Here is a 19601-nt window from a genome sequence, read left to right on the forward strand (position 1 = left end):
AATGTTTTCATTAACTTAAATATAAATTTTTCATTAAGTTATACTGTCCCTGAAAATTTGATACAGTTTACTATTTCGGTCCGTCCCTAAAAATTTGATACACTTCACTTTTACCATTTTTGGTAGTGGACCTCATATTCCACTAACTCATTCCTACTCACATTTTATTATAAAACTAATACATTAAAAGTAGGACCCACATCCCACCAACTTTTTCAACTCACTTTCCATTACATTTCTCAAAACCCGTGTCGGGTCAAAGTGTAGCAAATTTTGGGGGACGGAGGTAGTATTAAATAAACACATACAATCACGAATATAAAGAAGAACAAATACAAGAAATTGTTTATCCAGTTCGATCCAATGTGTATCTACATCTGGGGGCGATGTCAAGCCAGAGATTTCACTATATAATTTTTGGATGATTTTACAATGAGGGAACACCTCTATTTATAAGCACAATAGAGAGCCCTAATTCTAGTCAAACTAGGAAACATATTCTATAAGAAAATATCTTCAATGGAATAAATCTATAACAAGGAAATATACTTCAAGGAAAAAGATCCTAAATATGGTAGAAGATATTTTAGGCTCCATAATTAACAATCTCCACTTGGAGACTAACAACTCCTAAACAACCATATCCTCGTGATCTCAATCCCTGCATCCGCTTAGCATCGCTTAACCTTCTCTTCAAGTTCCAAGGCCAATTGAAGCTATGTATAACTTCAATTTCTCTAAGGTCACCACCTTAGTAAACATGTCTGCTGGATTCTCACTTCCAAGTATCTTCTCAAGTTGCAGGATTTTCATCTCCAATAAGTGTGGAATGTAATGATACTTCAACTCAACATGCTTTGTCCTAGAATGAAACGCTGGATTCTTTGACAAGAAAATAACACTCTGACTGTCACTGTAGAGTATGCTACTCTTGTTCTCCTTCCCAAGTTCATCTAAGAAACTCTGCAACCACACCATCTCCTTGCTTGCCTCCGTCGTAGCTACATATTCAGCCTTCGTAGTAGACAAAGCAACGGTCTTCTACAACTTAGAATTCCATGAAATAGCGGTACCACCATAAGTAAATACATATCCGGTTGTGCTTCTCCAATCAAGATCATTGGACGCCAAGTCTGCATCCACATAACCTGCCAGCTCGACATTCTTACCATTGAAACATAAGACTCTTTCTGTAGTACCTCTCAAGTATTGAAGGATCCATTTAACTGCTTCCCAATGTTGCTTGCCCGGATCACCCATGAACCGACTCACTACTCCCACTGCTTGTGCAATATCAGGCCTCGTACACACCATTGCATACATAATACTGCCAATTGCTGAAGCATAAGGAACTTTCTTCATTTCAACACGTTCTTCTTTTGTACTCGGCAACTCCTTCTTCGACAGCTTGAAGTGACTGCCCAAAGGCACACTTACTGACTTCGAATTATCCATGTTGAATCTTTTCAAAACCTTATCAATGTAAGCAGCTTGCGAAAGATACAATTTTCCTACCGTCTTGTCACACTCGATTCTCATGCCCAAAATTTGATTAGCCTCTCCAAGATCTTTCATGGAAAATCGTTTAGACAATTGTCTTTTCAACTTATCCATTTCCTTTGGATCACCTCCTGCGATCAACATATCATCAACATATAATAACAGAATAAAATAGCTCTTGTCAAACCTCTTGTAGTAACAACAATGGTCAGCGTAGCATCTTTTATATCCAATCTCCATCATGAATCCATCAAACTTCTTGTACCACTGCTTTGGAGCTTGCTTTAAACCATACAAGCTCTTCTTCAACTTGCACACAACATTTTCTTTTCCTTTTACTATGAATCCATCAGGTTGTGTCATGTACAACTCATCCTCCAAATCACCATGAAGGAATGTCGTCTTTACAGGAGTGAAAACATCTGTATAATCAATATCGTATCGTTGCTCAAATCCCTTGACAACCAGCCTAGCCTTGTAGCGCTTGCTACCATCATCTTCACCTTTGATTCGATATACCCACTTGCAATGCAATGCCTTTTTCCCTTTTGGAAGTTCCACAAGCTCCTATGTGCCATTCAGGAGAAGAGAGGCAAACTCGTCATGCATGACAATTTTCCACCTTCGTTTATTAAGGCCATCTCCTGCCTCTGCATAACACTCAAGTTCACCATCATCGGTAAGTAACAAATAGAAATTAGAGGGCGAGTATATATCAGGTGCACGTCGCTCTCCAGTCTGTTTAGGCAGCGGAATAATCGATGGTGGAGTGTTTGGTTCTTCTTCAAGCACCTCTTCAGCATTCTGACTCTCCTTGCTCCCACTCGAGTTTGTGATGTCTAACTCGACCACTTAGGGCTCAGAACTGCTGGAAATCGACGCCTCCAATCTATCCTTGTACAATACCTGTTCATTGAAAACGACATCTCTACTGCGAATAACCTTACGGTTCTGCTCATCCCAGAGTCTATAACCGAACTCATCGCCTCCATAACCAATAAACGTACACTTAACAGATTTGGCATCCAACTTACTTCTCTCAACAAAACTAACATGAGCATAAGCCACACAACCAAAGATACGTAAAAAAAATAGATCCACCTCTTTTCCCATCCAAACCTCCTCGGGTATCTGAATCTCCAACGGAACTGATGGACCTCTGTTGATTAGGAATGCAGTTGTGTTGACTGCATCTGCCTAAAAATTATTTGGCAATCCACTTTTCAACCTCATGCATCTTAATCGCCCATTCAACGTTCTGTTCATGCGCTCTACGATTCCATTATGCTGTGGAGTTCCTTTCACAGTCTTCTCCATGCGAATTCCTCTCTCGGCGCAAAACTCCTTGAACTTTGCAAGTTCATATTCTCCTCCATTATCGGATCTTAGACACTTCACTTTTAGCCCGGTTCCAATTTCAACAAGGGCTTTCCACTTCCTGAAAGCATCAAATGCATCAGATTTACTCTTCTATAAAATAAACCCATACCTTTCGAGTGGAGTCGTCGATGAATGTCATATAATATGCAGAGCCTCCTAGGGACTTCACAGGTGCTGGTCCCTATAGATCACTATGGACAAACTCTAACTTCTGTGTCTTCAATTTTTTGCCTTCTCTTGAGAAACTCACTCTTTTCTGTTTTCCAAACACGCAATCCTCGCATAGGCCAACTTCAACAGTTTTCAGGCCCAGCAGTAAACCTTTTGAGCACATTATTTTCATCTATTTCTCGCTCATGTGGCCAAGACGACAGTGCCACAAATCTGCATTATTTGCTTCACTTGCAAGATCAATGCAATCTTTTGAGTTAGTTGTGATATATAATGTACCCTCCTTCTTACCTCGAGCTTCTATCATAGTTCCCTTGGTAATCTTCCAATTTTTGCAACCAAATGTCACCGTGTACCCTTCTGCATCAAGCTGCCCAATCGAAATCAAATTTCTCTGTAATCCAGGAATGTGTCTGACTCTATCCAGTCTTATCACGGATCCATTGGATGTCACTACCATCATGTTTCCCTTTCCCACGATATCTAAGGGCTCGTCATCAGCCATATGTATTTTCCCAAAATCGGCAGAAACTTAGTTTTCCATTATCTCCACATTGCTGCATGAATGGAACGACGCTCCAGAATCTAATACCAACGATTCCATCGGACTGCTCACACTTAGGACCAACGCCTCGCCATCGTCATATGACATGGTAGCGTTTGCTATATTCTTCTCTTTCTGATCCTTATTCTTATATTTCTTCGGTGCCTCACCCTGATTCCTAAAGTGCCCAAACTCATCACAATTCCAGCATTTAACTTGATCCAAATCCTTCTTGGATTGGCTCCAGAAGTAGAAGATCCTAGTTCTCTTCGGCGACTTCCTCATTAATCATCAGATCTCTTACTCTGTCAACCGTCAGGTTTGTCTCTGCAGCAGTAACTACTGTCACTGTGCCAGCCCTACTCTGAGGCAGGGACAATAGCAAAATTAGGGCACGAATTTCATTAGCGAATTTTATATCAACCGAATTCAGTTGCGGAGTAATCATATTGAACTCGTTGAGATGTTGTTGCTCCTGCCTTCCCTCTTGCATTCTAAAATTAAACAATGTCTAATCAGATGTTTCTTGTTTGCCATTGATGGCTTCTGATACATATCCTCCAAGATCTTCATCATCTCCTTCGTCGACTTTGTTGCAGTCGTGTGATAAGCCACATCCTTGGACAACGATAGCCTAATCGTGCTCATCTCTTTTTAGTCCAGTAGTTCCCACTCCTCTAGTTCCATCTTCTCGGGTTTGGTTTTTAAAGGTTTCCACAGATCTTTACCGTACAAGTAATCCTCAATCTGCATCTTCTAAAATCCGAAATCAGATCCATCGAACTTCTCTACAGCAATCTTCCCGTCGATCCCCATCGTGATTTCTGCCTCTTAAACCTTAGGCTCTAGATACCAGTTGTTGGGAAATAAACACAGGCAATCACGAATATAAAGGAGAATGAACACAAGGAATTGTTTACCCATTTCGATACGATGTGTATCTACGTCTGGAGGCGATGCCAAGCCAGAGATTTCACCATATAATTTCAGGATGATTTTACAATGAGGGAGCACCTCTATTTATAAGCACAATAGAGAGCCATAATTCTAGTCAAACTAGGAAACATATTCTATAAGGAAATATCTTCTATGGAATAAATCTATCACAAGAAAATATACTTCAAGAAAACAAATCCTAAATATGATAGGAGATATTTTAAGCTCCATAATTAACAACCTGAACCTAATGATTTTATAGTGCATTCTTACTTGTAAGATAAAATATAATTTTCCATTCACCTAAACCTAATCTTATGAGTATATTAATTGAAATACACAAATAATTTTATTAATGCGTCTGTAAATGATAGTAATATTATGTTTGAGCCATATGCCGTCCCGCCCATATGTCAAAACTATCTCTATATATGAATTCGATATAGTGAATAGAAATTTACTTGCATGAAAACTAAAATATAAACTTCTATCAAACTAAGAATTTTAGATTCACTCTGAAATACAAACAAATTGCATGAAAACTAAAATATAAACTTCTATCAAACTAAGAATTTTAGATTCACTCTGAAATACAAACAAAATAAAAAGATTTTCGTGTAATTGCGTATTAATATTAATACTCCATCCGTCTTATTATAACATATGCACTTTTCATTTTCGTTCGTCCCACAAAAATTTGTGTATTCTATTGTTGGAAAGTTATCCCAATTTATTATTCCTATAATAATGTGGGTCTCACTATCCACTAACACTACTATAACTACTCTTCTCCTCATCTTTCTTATTTTACCATTTGTTTCTTAATTCCCGTGCCATATCAATTGCACATATTTTTATGGGACGGATGGAGTATTAATATTGTCTGAGCATCATCTTTAATCTCATTGAGTATCTTTAGTTTATATTAGGGTAGTTTATCGTTCCGTTCTATCCGGGGCAAGATGCATGATGGGTTGAGTTGCATTAGAGAGTGGGCGAGATATATGAAGACACAAAGAGTCAGAAAGTCTAAACTTTGAGAGACCGGAGATATAAGTTGGGACCAGGTATCTAGCTTTGCGGTTGTTTTTTTGTTGTCTCTTCTCTCAGCTTGTTGTGTTTTTTGTCTGTGTTGTTGTTTGTGGACGCTTTTGGTCGTGAGTTCTTTTTTTAGTTTTTCGATTGATTGGGTGGGTGTGTTGGTTTTTTGGCCGTTGACGTGTTTTGTTGGTGGTCTATTGAGTGGTTCTGACTGATGTTGTTTGATGCTCTTTTCGTTTGGGAGTTTTGTACTCTGGGCTTGCTTGCTCGCCGTTTTTGGCTTTGAGCTTTTTTGATATATAAAAAAAATTGGATAGTTTACTGTGAAATGTACTTCTACTCCTTTTACTACCTCCGTCTACCAAAATTTATTCCAATTTGATCCGGCACAGGTTTTAAAAAATGTAATGGAAAGGGGATGGGAGTGGATCCCCTGCTGTGGTGGGGAACACAGCAGGGGATGCTGTGGTATTTAACGGCGTCGTATTGATGCAAATATTGCATTCCTTTTCCTTTTCTTTTTCCTATTCCTATTAAGCTTATATATATTACATGCTGCGGTAAAATAGGTATTCTATGTTATCAATTACCATTATTCATATCAAGGTGCACGAGCATGTTCGTGTTTTATAATATTATTTTTAGTTATTAAACTTTTATCATTTTATATTATAAAGTAATGTAATATTGATAGATTATAATTTAAATCATAATTAGAGCTTATTGATTTAGGGACTTATTAATTAGAATTTTTTGTTGAATTTTAGCTCATTCCAGAATTTTGAAACTCAATTATAACATTTTAATATTCTCAATTGTCCTATGCAGGTTAAGTAAAACTAATACCCCTCCGTCCGTCATTACTTGTTACTAGTTTCCTTTTCGGTCTGTTCGTTAATACCTGTGATATCTATTATTTTTCGTTATATACCCCATATTTCACTAATTGATTCTCTTCACACTACTGAAAATCAAAATATGATGAGGAAACACAATGGCGTCATTTTTAGGCATTGTGAGATGATTAGAAAAAAATAAAAGTTATAATTTTATATTTTAATATTAAAAATTATGAGATCAACTAGAAGTTAAAAAAAATAATTTGAACGACAGTTATTCCTTACATAATTAACTCTCAATTATTATAATATAGTATCCCTCCGTCTCATGCCATTTTGACAGCGTAAATTTAAACATGAGTAATATTGTAATTAAATTAGAATTTTATTTTTAAGTATAATAAAACAACACTTAATGTGGAAACACTTAATTGACTCTAATATCTTAACTAAATATCATAATATTTACTTAATAGAAATTGTGTAAATAGTTTGACACATTAAGTACAATTGATAACTCCCAATTGCAATCGATAAGATTTAGCTATGATTTTAAATAATAATTTATTGATATTAGACTAATTTGTCATAATATTAATACTTAAATAAAATTGAAAAGAGAATACAAATAAATATAAAATTTTGAAATTTTAATTAGTGAACTAAGTAAGCTATAAGTTTTAATGAGTACCTAGTTCAATATACTAATTAATCGTTAGTTTATAGAATTATTGTACAGCATGAATCACTAAAATAAAGCATACTACTATTAAAATATATTACTCTCGAATGGTAAATGCATCATAAGTTAAAAGCTATTGGATTAAACTACAGTATGTTAAAGTTGACCCAATACGCTGGAAAAGGAATGCAATATTTGTATCAATACTATGCCGTTAAATACCACAGCATCCCCTGCTGTGTTCCCATCACAGCAGGGGATCCACCCCCAATGGAAAGTGAGTTGAAAAAGTTAGTAGATTGTGGGTCTTACTTTTATATATTAGATAGTTTTATAATAAAATGTGAGTAGAAATGAGTTAGTGGAATATGAGGGTCCACTACCAAAAATGGTAAAAGTGAAATGAGACAAATTTTAGGGGACAGCCGGAAATGGAAAAATAGGACAAATTTTGGTGGATGGAGGTGGTATTTATCAATTTTCTGAAAGGTTGGCTTGGACTAGCTAATTGAGATATATTACTAATCTTCACGTGTAATGTAATTTTATTGATAAATACATCACGGAAAAGAAGATATCAATTCACATAATGGTAGTTTTGAAATTTTTGTGAGCTACTCTGGTCTGATCATGATCCAATTGAAGGTGGTTATATTGGTAACAGTTTCCTCCTAACACGTGGTCAAACATTTTTCCTAAAAAGCTTGCAAAGATAATGCGCGTAGAATCTTTTAATTCAAAGTAGTAATTTCAGTGTACTCTATTTTCAATCGTTTTGCTATTATAAGTATTTTAATTAATTCATCAAAACTTACACCATGTGGACATTGATTATACATCCTATCAACCTGTATTATGTATACAAATGTGGGTGTGAGCCTAAAAAAATTAACGAGCACATTAATTAACTTCACAAATAAAGTCCAAGATTACAAGCAAGCCGACAAAGAAATGAAATAAATATGAAAATTTCTGAATGTATTCTAAATATAGAGAAGCTTGCTTTGAATGTTTTCAACATTTAGAGACGCATGATTCTTTACGTTTTGAGTTGATATTCCAGTTTGCAGTTTGCAAAAGTTTGAGAGCAACTTCTCCCCTACATTGAAATGACACTTTTCTACTTAGAAGAATCAAAGCACATAAAATTCGTACCAACATTTACCTAATGATGATTATCATATCACGAGGCTCCAACACAAACATATCAACAAATTGGTTTCAGATTTTGATGCAAAAATCTGATTTGGACAATATCATACTGCATATGATAAACTAACTAGCTAGTAATAATAGTCTCCACTGAATTAAAGTTTACAATATAATTGGGCCACCCTATATGGTGGTGATGGTTGGAATGTATGTCTTGGTAGTCAAAAGTGTAATACACCACCACTTTATATTAACAATTTGATTTTCATGATTACTTGTTATTAACAAATTGATTTTCATGATTACTTGTGATTAAAGATTATGATTAAATTTGAAGTCTTGTATATATTTTAAAAAGTTTAATGTAGTGACAATATATCTTGATCTGCCTTCATAAATATCAAGATTAGATTGTAACTTACTCTTAATCATCTTATCTTTACCCCTATACAAATCTTATTGTGACTTATCTCATAGTATATCGTGTTATTATTTTTCCTAACAAATCAAACACTAATTTATAAAATTTAGTTTCAGAGCATGTAATGGTTTTTACATGGTTTGTCATCATCAATTTTGATTCTAAAGCCACCATTGAGTATGGGTCATATCTCATATAGGTGGTGGAAAAAAAAAAGATGCCACTGAAACCATATGTTATAATAATATTTCATTTAGAGATACGTGTGTAGAAATTAGAATCCAATGTAACAGTATAAGACGAGGCGAAAGTAAAATTGAGCAAGTAGGCCACACATAAATTAAAACCTTCTCGTCATGATTTTGAGTTTCCCCATGTGCAACATTAAATTCTTTTATTTATTGCGTGATCGAATTAAATTAACAATTTCTCCGAAACCTAATTAACATTAAGATCATAATTATGCAAACGAAACAGAAAATAATTTCTTACATGAAAAAGGGAGGGCAAATGGAAAGTGGTTTATGCGACATGCATGAATGAGATAGAAAAGAACATGTGATGCCTCCAAAATGCGACACGTGTATCGTGGCCACAAAATCTGTTTGATTGAAACAGAAATTGATGTACAGTGAAATAAAGTTAGGCGTGGCAACATTCTATTGCACAATATATATGATCTTCTAAACCCTACTACACATTCATTTATATAAAAACCCTTCTTTTTATATATACATATATTCTAGCCTTACCCCTCCATCAACATAACACACTCTACCTCTCACAATATCAGAATATATATACATACAAGGAAAAAGAAACATTTGCTTGTTTTTTCTTGTGTTCCTTCAAACTCTGCAAGTTTTGTTCTTATCATTACAATATAGTTGATTGGGCATGGCTAGCTTAAGCTTCATTATTGGGATCATTGGTAATTACTATATATTGTTTGCAATATACTAATTTCCTTTTTGTACCAACATGACATGTTACTCAACTAGAATTTGCATGATTATATCAAAATTTTGGTTTCAGTTATAAACTAACCATTTTTTTTTTCTGATGGGGCAGGAAATGTGATTTCTATACTTATGTTTACGTCTCCAATGTAAGTTTCTTTCTTCCTTTAATTAAGATTAATATTTAAATTCTTAGTATAGAACACACATACTGACACACATATTTATGAAGTTTAGAAGGCATATTTTTAATTAATAGGTACTCCATATATGTGGGGTATATATATAGAGAGAGAGAGAGAAATAAATTGCACAGTACTGTATTTGTATTGTAGCCACACATTTCTTAGCCAAAATCCAACAACTGAAAGGTGTCACTTTTTGTTATGATCATTAGTGCTAGCACTTTTTGATGACATATAATATATATATGATTAGGGTTTTGTTATTGTATTAGAAAAACATTCAAGCAGGTAGTGAAGAACAAATCAACAGAGGATTACAAAGGACTCCCTTACATAACCACCTTACTGAGTACAAGTTTATGGACATTTTACGGACTCCTTAAGACCGGAGGTTTGCTCGTCGTGACCGTGAATGGAGCAGGAGCTGCTTTGCACGTCGTCTACGTCATCATCTTCCTCATATACGCTCCCCACAACATCAAGGTCATATATAGTTTTTTTTTTTTTTTTGTAATCTGAATGATCTTAATTGGTGATCGTATACATATACATATATAGTAATTGATGTTGTTGTTTTTAAATGACAGATAAAATCGGTGAAGTTGGTAGCGGCAGTGAATGTTGCGTTTCTTGGAATTGTGATAATTATAACCCTATTAGCTTTGAAAGGAGCAACTCGGATCACATTGGTTGGACTATTATGTGCTGGACTTACTATTGGGATGTATGCTGCACCTCTCTCCGCCATGGTACCCACCTATCTTCATTCTCATTTTCTCTCATCTATCAATTGGGACATTTTTTGTCTTTCTTCTCGACAATAATAATACTCCCTCCCTCCGTCCCTTTGTACTAGTTTAGTAGAGGCATTTTTTTCGTCACGAGATTTAAGAAAAATTGTGTCAAGTGAGTTAAGTATGAAAAGAAAAACATAAAGAAACAAAGAGAGAAGAAATGTGTTGCTTTTTGTTTAAAAAGAAAATAACTCAGCTCTAATTAGACAATCTAAAAAGGAATACTCCATTTGTCCCATAAAAGATGTCTCACTTTCCTTTTTAATTTGTCCCACTAAAGATATCACATTTCAATTTTCAGAAAAAGTTTCCCTCACAATAATATAAATATTATATTTTCTCTTTCCATCCACCTAACACACAAAACAAAACCTCCTAAAATATCGTGTTGTTCCACAAGTGTGATATCTTTTGTGGGACGTAGGGAGTACTAAAACTCAGCTACATAGGGATGGGATGGATTACTTTTTTTTTAATGGTTTGGGTTTATAAGTATAGATTTGGGTGTTCAAACTCAAGGATTGTGAAGTCCAATAACCGAATTGGGCCGAGTTGGGGGTTTTTAATAATACTCCCTCCGTCCCGGCTAAGATGACACATTCCTTAGTTGGTATGAGATTTTAGGAGTCATTGGTTAAAATATTTAATTGAAGAGAGAAAAGGTGGGTGTAAGTATTAAAATAGAGAGAGAAAGAAAGATGAATATTTTAATATGAGTGAAAAAAAGTTGTTTGATATATTAATTGGAGAGAGAAGGTTTCCAAAATAGGAAATGTGTCATTTTAGTTGAGACAAACTAAAAAGGAAAACATGTCATCTTAAGCGGGACGAAGGGAGTAGTAGTAGTAATATGTAAGGTTGTTGAGCTAAAATTAATAGGGCTATGATTAGAGGACAAAACTTGGTCTGAAAATAATTAACTCATGAATTAACGAGTTAGTTTTATTTATGTTGCAGAGGACAGTGATTAAGACGAAGAGTGTGAAGTATATGCCTTTCTTCCTTTCCTTCTTCCAATTTCTCAACGGAGGCGTTTGGTCCACATACGCCCTACTCGTTAAAGATTACTACATTGGAGTAAGCTTTTCAATACCCAGCTTTTTGTTTGTCATCATTCGGAAATCTATTTTTACTAATTTAATTTTGAAAATGATGCTAATTAAAGGTGCCAAATGGAATTGGATTCGTATTGGGCTCGCTCCAATTAATCCTATACATGATGTACAAGAATAAATCGAGGCCCGTAGAATCGGATGATGAAAGGAAAGAAAAGGAAGGATCGGCCCATCTCGTAAAAGATGGGCTTCAATTGCAAGATTTGGACGAGAAGACGAAAAATGGGAGTACTCTACACAAAGCCAATAGCCTTCCCAACACCTCAATCATCACCCAACATGATATGAAAACACCTTCTTTGGGCCCATTGGAATTGGAGAATTTCACTCAGAGAGACATTGAAACAGGTTCACAATCAAATATTGGGCTTTAAATCCACTCGTATTCAAAGCCCAACTCATTGGTTAGATAAGCATATTACTATAATAATGGTATGGTTTTTGGTAATAACGCTTGCTTTATTTATTTGGGATGCATGCATCACCTCCATTTCTATATCCCTTGTGTTATTTTGTTATGGAAAATCCTTAATTACATACATGAGGAGGATGCACAATGTATTATTTATCCATTCCCCAATTAGTAATTGCTCATTTATTCTCCAATTAAAATTTATTACTAATAAGTACTTATGATTTAATTTGGATGATGCATCGAAATGGATCTCTTTTCTTATGCTTGTGGAAACTTTAAAATAGCATAGATTTTTTGGTTTTGAGAATGAATCAAAAAAATAAAAATAAAATAAATAAGAAAGGGCCAACTGAAAACTAGAAACCAGCTAGTCGCAGCTAAGCTAACACAAATATTAGACCCACTCTTAATAAACATTGTCGCATCTAGTTGAAAATACTAACCCTACATATTATTGTATTTTGTCAATAGGTGCAAACTCTATCACCTAATATTGTTTTATATAATTATTTATGAAATTTGAAAGGAAGTGCGCATATATGATAATTTTTTAGTACTACTAAATGAGATTAAGATGGGGACACATAGATTGCCATATCTTTTGTATTCAATAAAAATATAGATAGAGTCTTTCCTTCCTATCCAACTATCCATAATTTTTTTCTAACAACTTATATATGTGGACCGAACTATGTATAAACTATAAACCATGAGACCTGGCAAGCTCATATTTTAATACTCTATCATATGAGGAGGAAACGTGCTCACTTTAACACCAAGATATTAGAATTTAGAGCATCAGCGCACTAATCGCTATAAGAATTTTTTTTCCTAAGAAAATTACAGATCGAAATTGGTAACTACTAACATTTTGACAAGATATATAGATCTCCTTGAGATGTACGACATTAATTATATTAATAAAAAGTTAAGAACAGACATTATCACCAATTTTTTTAAGTGAATTCAAATTGCAATCAATTGACTAATAGTAACTTTTAATTTTGGTTTTGTCTTTTTCTTTGTTCTTAACAAAAATGAGATCATTAAATATTGTCATAGTTAATTTATAAATAGTAGAGTAGTTAATATATTCTCCACGTGAATCACAGCACAGGCGTTTGTGATGAAAAAGTCTACATATGGAACGTGAACATCATCATCTTTCATCCAATTATATAAAAAAAAATTAGAAAAATCACATTTTTCTAGACTTAGCTCCCTTTATATTTTGCTTCTCTGTTGTGCAAAGATCAAAATCTTTCAGGCAATTAACATGGATGCTCTAATCTTCTTCGTTGGTATTATAGGTATACACAACCACAACCCAATTTTTTTTTATACAATAGTATTTTTTTGTGAAGAAAACACAGAGATGATTAATTTGTTAAACGCGTTTGCAATTGCAGGGAACATAATCTCAGTTCTTGTGTTTCTATCTCCAGTGTAAGTATGCATAAGTATAAGAAAGTTATACACTGATGAGTGGTGATTTAATTAAATAATTTTAAAATAATTACGCAGGAAAACGTTTGCTCGGATTGTGAAACATAAGACGACAGAGGAGTTCGAGAGCCTTCCGTACATTTGTACGCTGCTGAATTCGTCTCTGTGGACATACTATGGGATCATTAAACCCGACGCGTACTTGGTAGCTACGGTCAATGGCTTCGGAGTGGTTGTGGAGCTCATATACGTTGCTTTGTTCTTTTATTTTGCTTCTCTTCCATCCATAAAGGTACTATATTACTAACCTCATTTTCAATTTTTCATTCATTATTGATGCATTCAATAATTAATTGCCCAAGTATGATATATGCAGGCTAAGACAGCAATACTATTTGGAGTGATAGATGTGGGATTTTTTGTTGTAGCTGTATTAGCCACATATTTGGCTTTGCAAGGGGATGCCAGGATTGATGCAATTGGCTTCATCTCATCAGCCCTCAATGTTGTTATGTATGCTTCACCTCTTGCAGCCATGGTAATTACCATTTTTCTTTCTTTCTTAATGTTGGAAACTTTACTAATTTGATTACTACACTAACAAAATGTTGAGTTATAATTTCTTGAGTAATTAAACAGCTATATACATATATTATTTTATAGTTTTGTGTTAAAAAAATGAATGAATGAATAATGAAAAGTGTTTGCGTGCAGAAAAGGGTGATGCAAACAAAGAGTGTGGAGTATATGCCTTTCCTTCTAACATTTTTCCTATTCTTGAATGGAGGGGTTTGGACTTTCTATGCAGTGCTAGCGCAGGACTGGTTCCTTGGGGTAACTACTAAATATCTCTTTATTAAATATATCTGCACTTGTAATATAAATCAACTAATTAAATCCCACTAAACTTTTATATTCTCTCTTCGGTTAGGTGAAGTGGAGCACATATTTAACAATATTTTAGTTATCATAAGTGTCCATTATTATTTAAATCAACAAACCTTACCTTAATAGTACTTAATTGTACTAGTGGGACAGTTTAGAAAAAAGTACAACTACCATGTATGTGATCCTTTCTATTGTTAATTAGATTATACGTATGTATAAATGTACACATACCTAATCTATTGAATTTAATCGAAAATAAGCTTTAAAAGTGAAATCCCCCTAAACATTGACATGTAGGTTTAGTGATAATAATTAAAATTACATTAAAAATAAAGAGATGATATTATGATTATTTTTGCATAGTTGAATAACATTGGAAGTGACAGGTGCCAAATGCGATTGGATTATTGCTGGGAATAATTCAGTTGGCGCTCTACGCTATTTATAACACTCAACCATCAAAGCATTCTCACCACACAGATCCATTGCTACCTGTTTCTGATGAGTAAAATTATTAATTCAAATTTTCTGCGGCTTTTTTTTTTTTTTTATTGTAATGTTATTGAAAGAAATTGATGTATCGTGTGAAATGTAAGTAGATGTCCTTTGCATTCTTTTTTTTTTTTTTTGCATATTCTTTTTGGATTAAAGAAGTAAGATTTTAATGAGAAAAATCAGACACCGTCTTATCTTTTCTTATGTATCTTACTAATATACATCTCTTACTTCAGTTGAATCTACTACTAAAACTTCACTTCTCACCAAGGAGAACTCACACAATACATATAATCTGCATTTCAATCAGTTTATTAAAGAAAGCATCTACAAAAGCAAGAATGTTGTGAGAGAGAGAGAAGTGTGACCTTTTGAAGGCCAAATTAACCCTTGCAAAAGGTATCATATAATCATCGAAGATGAAATAATTCCTGCAGTTACATTCTAAGTGATGCATGGATGAGTGGGATGCAATGAGTGAGAAAGGGATAATAAACAAAACACAATTCACTGCGTTTCAAGTTTCTCAACACCAAATATATATTAGCTTTACTCAAATGCAACTGTGCTGAGATATATAATAAGCTTCTCTTCAACCAACTGAAATCAGCACCTTCCATCTATCCCAATTTACATATAGTTTTCTTAATGCTGACGCTATAGATGTATGAAACAGAGAAAGAAAAGCAGCCTTCTCCTCGTCCTACTCCCTGTTACAGATGTTCATCTACCATTTCTGGTCTACATGCTGCCTCCAGTTTTGGGAGGCTGTCAAAACACAAAGTAAAGAAAAGGGAAATGTGATAAGTCAGAGATGCCACAAGGCCATCAAATTTTCAGCTTACGAATGGAAGAACGACCATACCTTCTTTAGAGGAACTTTTGAATTGCTTGGTGCAGGTTTTAGTATCTCAAACGAACATATTAGCGATTCATCCACGTTTAAAAGGGCACCAGCATTGTCAAACTCTCCACCATAGTTTGGGGCGGAAAATATAGTCACAAGTCTTCTTTGGGCAAAGAATTCATATCCATCCTCCACCACCTTCAAAATATCAAATCATTACGACATAAAACGCCAAAATTGTGATTTGTCTAGGAATCAGAAAGCAGAAGAAGGATAAACAAGATGAAACATGGCAACGAGAAGCATATATACCTGATGACCCCTGCAAATGAGATCCAACTCATTGTTATCCAAAAACTCCGCAACTGCACCAGCCCCAAAAGTACAAGAAATGCCCCTATCGCTATCAGCCCAGCCATCAATCTTGCCATCAGGATCGGACCAAAGCAAATCACATAGTAGACCACTATCGGGAATCTCAGTTGGCCTCGAAAGCTCTCTAATCTGGTCCAAGTTTTTGAGCTCTGGAGAGAGTCCACCGTGCATGCAGAGTATCTTTTCATCTATGAGTGCAGCAACGGGCAAACAATTAAAGCAGTCGGTGAATATCTTCCAAAGCCGGACATTGAACCTCCTCTTGCATTCATCATAAAATCCATAAACACGGTTGATCTTCGCATCTTCATGGTTTCCCCTCAAGAGGAAAACTTTAGTGGGATACCTTACTTTGTAAGCCAATAATAAGCATATTGTTTCCAAACTCTGCTTGCCTCTATCAACATAATCTCCGAGAAAGAGGTAAGTTACAGATGGGGGATATCCACCATATTCCAAGAGCCTCAAAAGGTCTTGGTACTGACCGTGTATGTCACCTGTAAATATAGTGTCACCACTAAGGCCACAAAAGATATAAAAATGACACCAGATAGACAGAAACAAAAAACTGAAGTTCAATGTTTTGAGCCTACTATTCTACTTGGTGACTTGAAATTAGTTTCAATCTACACATTCTGTTTCACAGTATCAGTTCCCTGTTGTACCTCAAAAAATAAATGCTCACATTGAATGAAATATGAAGTAATTTATGGTGATGAAATGACACTCTTAAACAGATAAGATAACCTAACTTTACATACTTTGTACACATTCTTCATGCCCTCATCTTCTCAATCGCATCTTTACTTTCATTTGATGCATAAATAGATACAACTAAATGTAGAGCTGGAAGAATATATCAAAATGTATAAACACATCAAATAGACGGTAAAATAGGACAGTAAACGAATGCAACTGGATTATTTTGGATGTAAAGATGTTCTTTATGGAAAGATTGTACGATTGTGCGAGAACTGAGGAGCTCAGCAATGATGAGTAAGGTTACAATGAATGCATCAACATATTAGGAAGCTTCAGAAGCATAGATACATATATATAAATATGTATATCCAACATTACAAGGCAGTATTAAGTGGTGGAAAGATGAACCATTTTCCCTCATTTGAAATCTAATCTCAGTAACACCAAAAGATTTGAACTTCTAGAGACAATGTAACCAGACAAACACTACAAAGATGAGAACTTGTGATCACAAATGCAACTATCTGATATAACCTCATTTTATTCCGTTGCCAATTGAGCATATTGTTTTTGGGAAGAAGCGATCACATTATACCCAACACATTGATTAAACCTGATCAGATTGACACCACACAACCACAATTCAACAAACAATTATACTCTTGTGTTTTTTTGTGCATGATTCTGGCCACATATATCAAAATTTCTTCAAGTACAATCCAAAATTATCAAATCTCAACACCAAATAGATAATAACAAGCATATCCAAAATTGAGAGGGGGAGAGACCGCAGATCCTGAGAGGGGCATGGACAGGGACGAGATTGGGGTGAGAGAGGAAGATTTGGCGGGCGTTGACGCAGAGCTGGCGAATTTCAACCTCGGAGAGCTTCACCTGTTTCCCTCCTTTCCCTTCCAATAGACGCCTGATTATATCATCCAGCACCGCCGTATCCATCATGCCCTCCATCGTCATCATTTCTTTTCTACAATTCAATCAAATTGCTAACAATATTGGATTGGATTCGAGTCTTTGGATAAAACAAAGGCAAATCATAAATGAAGAAAAGTAATGGCTACCTTTCTCTGTTTTTGTTTTATTTCAAGATTCAATTCAATATTTGATGTTTTCGTTTCGGATTACTTTGGCTCTAATTTTAATTAGTTACTACTTATTTTATTTTATTGGTCGACCTTAATTTCATATCACATTATTTATATAAACCGTAATTTGATCGGATCACAATCAACATTTATAGTATTAGTGAAGATTTCGTAATGTTTTTATTTACCAGAACTACCCTTCAAAGAGCTGGTATTTAATTATGGATATATGGATCACAAAACTTCCTATATTTCATATAGCATGGGTTTTATAAAATGAAGCAAAAAGGGAGTGGAAAAAATTAGTAGAAGGTAGTTTTATGATAAAATATAAGGTCCATTACTAAAAGTGGTATGAGTAGTAAAATGTAAATGGCTACTTTTCTAGTGGATGGAAAAAAATGGCAAATAAAATATTTATTAATGAAAGATTCAAGTTCAAAGGTTGATCCAGAATGTTTACCTATTTATTACTCCTAATTTCAGTTGCTAATTCATAGGTATAACCGTATAAGAATATTTTTTATAAATATGAAAATATTTGAAATCGTATCATAGTCAACTCGCACATAGTACTATTTAATTTGGAATCTTTGATATAATCAAAATGTCACTTATGCAGAAAATTGTTTACTCCCTCCGTCTCGGATAATTCGTCTCGATATTCCATTTCGATCCGTTCTACATAATTTGTCCTATTTCACTTTTACCATTTTTTGTAGTGGATCCTATATTCCACTAACTTATTTTTACTTACATTTTATTTTTTTACTAATACTTTAAAAGTAGGACTCACATCCATCAACTTTTTCAACTCACTTTCCATTAGATTTCTTAAAACCCGTGCAGGGTCAAAGTGTCCCAAATTATTCGGGACGGAGGGAGTACTTATTTTCAAAGAAATTATGTTCTGTATAACAAAGCAATAGAACATTTCATGCTCTTTCAGTCTTTCTTTTGTTCTAATTAAGTTGAATCATAGTACGCCATCCGTCCCATTCAAGATGGCCACATTTTTTAGTGGCATGAGATTTTAGGAAGTGTTGTTAGGTAGAATAAAGTAGAGAGGAAAAAAATAGTTGAATATTTTAATGATGATAGATGAGAGAGGAGGATTGAAAAGTAGTCATCTTGATTGAGACAAACAAAAAAGAAAAGATAGACATCTTGAATGGGACGGAATGAGTATATTTTTTTTGGACTATCTCAATTAAATTGAGTTATTTTCTCTTTTAACTAATAGCAAAATATATTTATTCCATCACATCTTTATTCTCTCTAAATTAATAAAAGAGAGAAATAAAAGAAAATACAGATAAAAAGAAATAGAAATAGTCAAATTTTTTTCTTTGATGAGAAAAAGAAAGTCATAAAAATTGAAAAACTATCTCCTCTTCACTTTTTTATTTACTAGTGTCATCCCGTGTGATGCACGGATCGATTTAATTTTATTATAGTTAATTCATATTTTGAATTAATTACTTAAAAGTCAAATATAACTCTATTATCAAAAAGTAAAAAATCACAAATGTGTAAAACAATTTAAATGTGCTATTAAATACATGTGTGATGCAAACATTTTAATTTACTTAAAATTAATAAACAATTATA

General features: G+C 34.2%; 3 protein-coding genes across 4 annotated transcripts; 2 read left to right on the forward strand and 1 right to left on the reverse strand.

Moving 5' to 3' along the window:
* The first annotated feature begins 9403 nt into the window (after positions 1–9403).
* On the forward strand, positions 9404–12313 carry LOC125198146 (bidirectional sugar transporter SWEET16-like). Its single transcript, XM_048096580.2, has 6 exons — positions 9404–9597; positions 9738–9774; positions 10083–10293; positions 10398–10559; positions 11562–11681; positions 11770–12313. The coding sequence occupies exons 1-6, from the start codon at positions 9564–9566 to the stop codon at positions 12091–12093; spliced, it is 888 nt and encodes a 295-aa protein (XP_047952537.2). The 5' UTR covers positions 9404–9563; the 3' UTR covers positions 12094–12313.
* Positions 12314–12794: 481 nt separating this feature from the next.
* On the forward strand, positions 12795–15169 carry LOC125198145 (bidirectional sugar transporter SWEET17-like). Its single transcript, XM_048096579.2, has 6 exons — positions 12795–13444; positions 13544–13580; positions 13659–13872; positions 13957–14118; positions 14295–14414; positions 14855–15169. The coding sequence occupies exons 1-6, from the start codon at positions 13411–13413 to the stop codon at positions 14975–14977; spliced, it is 690 nt and encodes a 229-aa protein (XP_047952536.2). The 5' UTR covers positions 12795–13410; the 3' UTR covers positions 14978–15169.
* Positions 15170–15437: 268 nt separating this feature from the next.
* On the reverse strand, positions 15438–18081 carry LOC125207358 (serine/threonine-protein phosphatase PP1 isozyme 9-like). Of its 2 annotated transcripts, XM_048106659.2 has the most exons (5): positions 17967–18081; positions 17676–17872; positions 16123–16682; positions 15829–16008; positions 15438–15731 (listed from the first exon to the last, which is right to left on the reverse strand). In XM_048106659.2, exons 2-5 carry the CDS (start codon positions 17863–17865, stop codon positions 15705–15707), a joined length of 957 nt encoding a protein of 318 aa, XP_047962616.1. In that variant the 5' UTR covers positions 17866–17872; positions 17967–18081; the 3' UTR covers positions 15438–15704. The 2 variants fall into 2 exon arrangements, with proteins under 2 accessions (XP_047962616.1, XP_047962615.1); XM_048106658.2 differs by lacking the exon at positions 17967–18081 and having other exon boundaries at positions 17676–17928.
* Between the last annotated feature and the right edge of the window lie 1520 nt (positions 18082–19601).

This window comes from Salvia hispanica, chromosome 6 (assembly GCF_029641045.1).
Source record: "Salvia hispanica isolate PSC_SH4W2 chromosome 6, Shi_PSC_v1, whole genome shotgun sequence".
NCBI lineage: Eukaryota > Viridiplantae > Streptophyta > Magnoliopsida > Lamiales > Lamiaceae > Salvia > Salvia hispanica.

Bases quoted from the DNA above. Each gene is read 5' to 3' on its own strand.
- LOC125198146 (XM_048096580.2), top strand. From the start codon at position 9,564: ATGGCTAGCTTAAGCTTCATTATTGGGATCATTG. The intron at 9,598-9,737 runs GTAATTACTATA...CTGATGGGGCAG, and splicing joins CTTCATTATTGGGATCATTG to GAAATGTGATTTCTATACTT. The intron at 10,560-11,561 runs GTACCCACCTAT...TTTATGTTGCAG, and splicing joins CTGCACCTCTCTCCGCCATG to AGGACAGTGATTAAGACGAA.
- LOC125198145 (XM_048096579.2), top strand. From the start codon at position 13,411: ATGGATGCTCTAATCTTCTTCGTTGGTATTATAG. The intron at 13,581-13,658 runs GTAAGTATGCAT...ATAATTACGCAG, and splicing joins CTTGTGTTTCTATCTCCAGT to GAAAACGTTTGCTCGGATTG. The intron at 14,415-14,854 runs GTAACTACTAAA...TGGAAGTGACAG, and splicing joins CGCAGGACTGGTTCCTTGGG to GTGCCAAATGCGATTGGATT.
- LOC125207358 (XM_048106659.2), bottom strand. From the start codon at position 17,865: ATGATGACGATGGAGGGCATGATGGATACGGCGGTGCTGGATGATATA. The intron at 16,009-16,122 runs GTATATATGCTT...GATATTTTGAAG, and splicing joins TCATTTGCAGGGGTCATCAG to GTGGTGGAGGATGGATATGA. The intron at 15,732-15,828 runs GTATGGTCGTTC...GTGTTTTGACAG, and splicing joins CAAAAGTTCCTCTAAAGAAG to CCTCCCAAAACTGGAGGCAG.